This window comes from Egretta garzetta, unplaced genomic scaffold, assembly GCF_000687185.1.
Source record: "Egretta garzetta isolate BGI_Z169 unplaced genomic scaffold, ASM68718v1 scaffold79, whole genome shotgun sequence".
Lineage (NCBI taxonomy): Eukaryota > Metazoa > Chordata > Aves > Pelecaniformes > Ardeidae > Egretta > Egretta garzetta.
This window is the reverse complement of record NW_009260791.1, coordinates 5234036-5234490: the sequence shown is the minus strand read 5'-3', so window position 1 is coordinate 5234490 and position 455 is coordinate 5234036. Positions and strand designations below refer to the sequence as shown.

At 59.6% G+C, this 455-nt stretch overlaps 1 protein-coding gene across 1 annotated transcript in view; it reads right to left on the bottom strand.

Moving 5' to 3' along the window:
* NKX2-1 (NK2 homeobox 1) overlaps positions 1 to 418 on the bottom strand; it is a 1582-nt gene extending 1164 nt beyond the window's left edge. Inside the window, exon 1 of the mRNA XM_009646684.2 lies at positions 49 to 418. Within this exon, the coding sequence (XP_009644979.1) occupies positions 49 to 415 (367 nt within the window). The 5' untranslated portion in view covers positions 416 to 418. The remainder of the gene's footprint in view (positions 1 to 48) is intronic.
* Between the last annotated feature and the right edge of the window lie 37 nt (positions 419 to 455).

Genomic DNA, 455 nt, shown 5'->3' with positions numbered 1-455 from the left:
GGTGCCGCGGCCACCCCCCGCCCGCCACCCAGCCCCGGGCTGACTTACTTGAGGAGAAGCGGGGGTCCGGGTTGGTGCCGTACCATCCCGTCGCCGAAGCGCTGTTCCGCATGGTGTCCTGGTAAGGCGGGAGCTCGCTCATGTTGCCCAGGTTCCCATTGCAGTAGCCCCCCATCGTAGCATGGGAGAGCTGGGGGACCCCTGCCGCTGTCATATGGTAGGCGGCAGTCACTGTTCCGTTGTGGCCCATGGGGTGCTGCTGCATGGCCGGCTGAGAAACCTGAGACTGTCTGTAGGCTGACAAGGGAGCCCCCAAGTTACTGCCCTCCATGCCCACTTTCTTGTAGCTTTCCTCCAAAGGACTCAAGATGTCAGACACTGAGAAAGGAGTCGGCTTTGGGCTGCTCATCGACATGATTCGGCGGCTGGGGAAAAAAAAAAAAAAAAAAAACAAA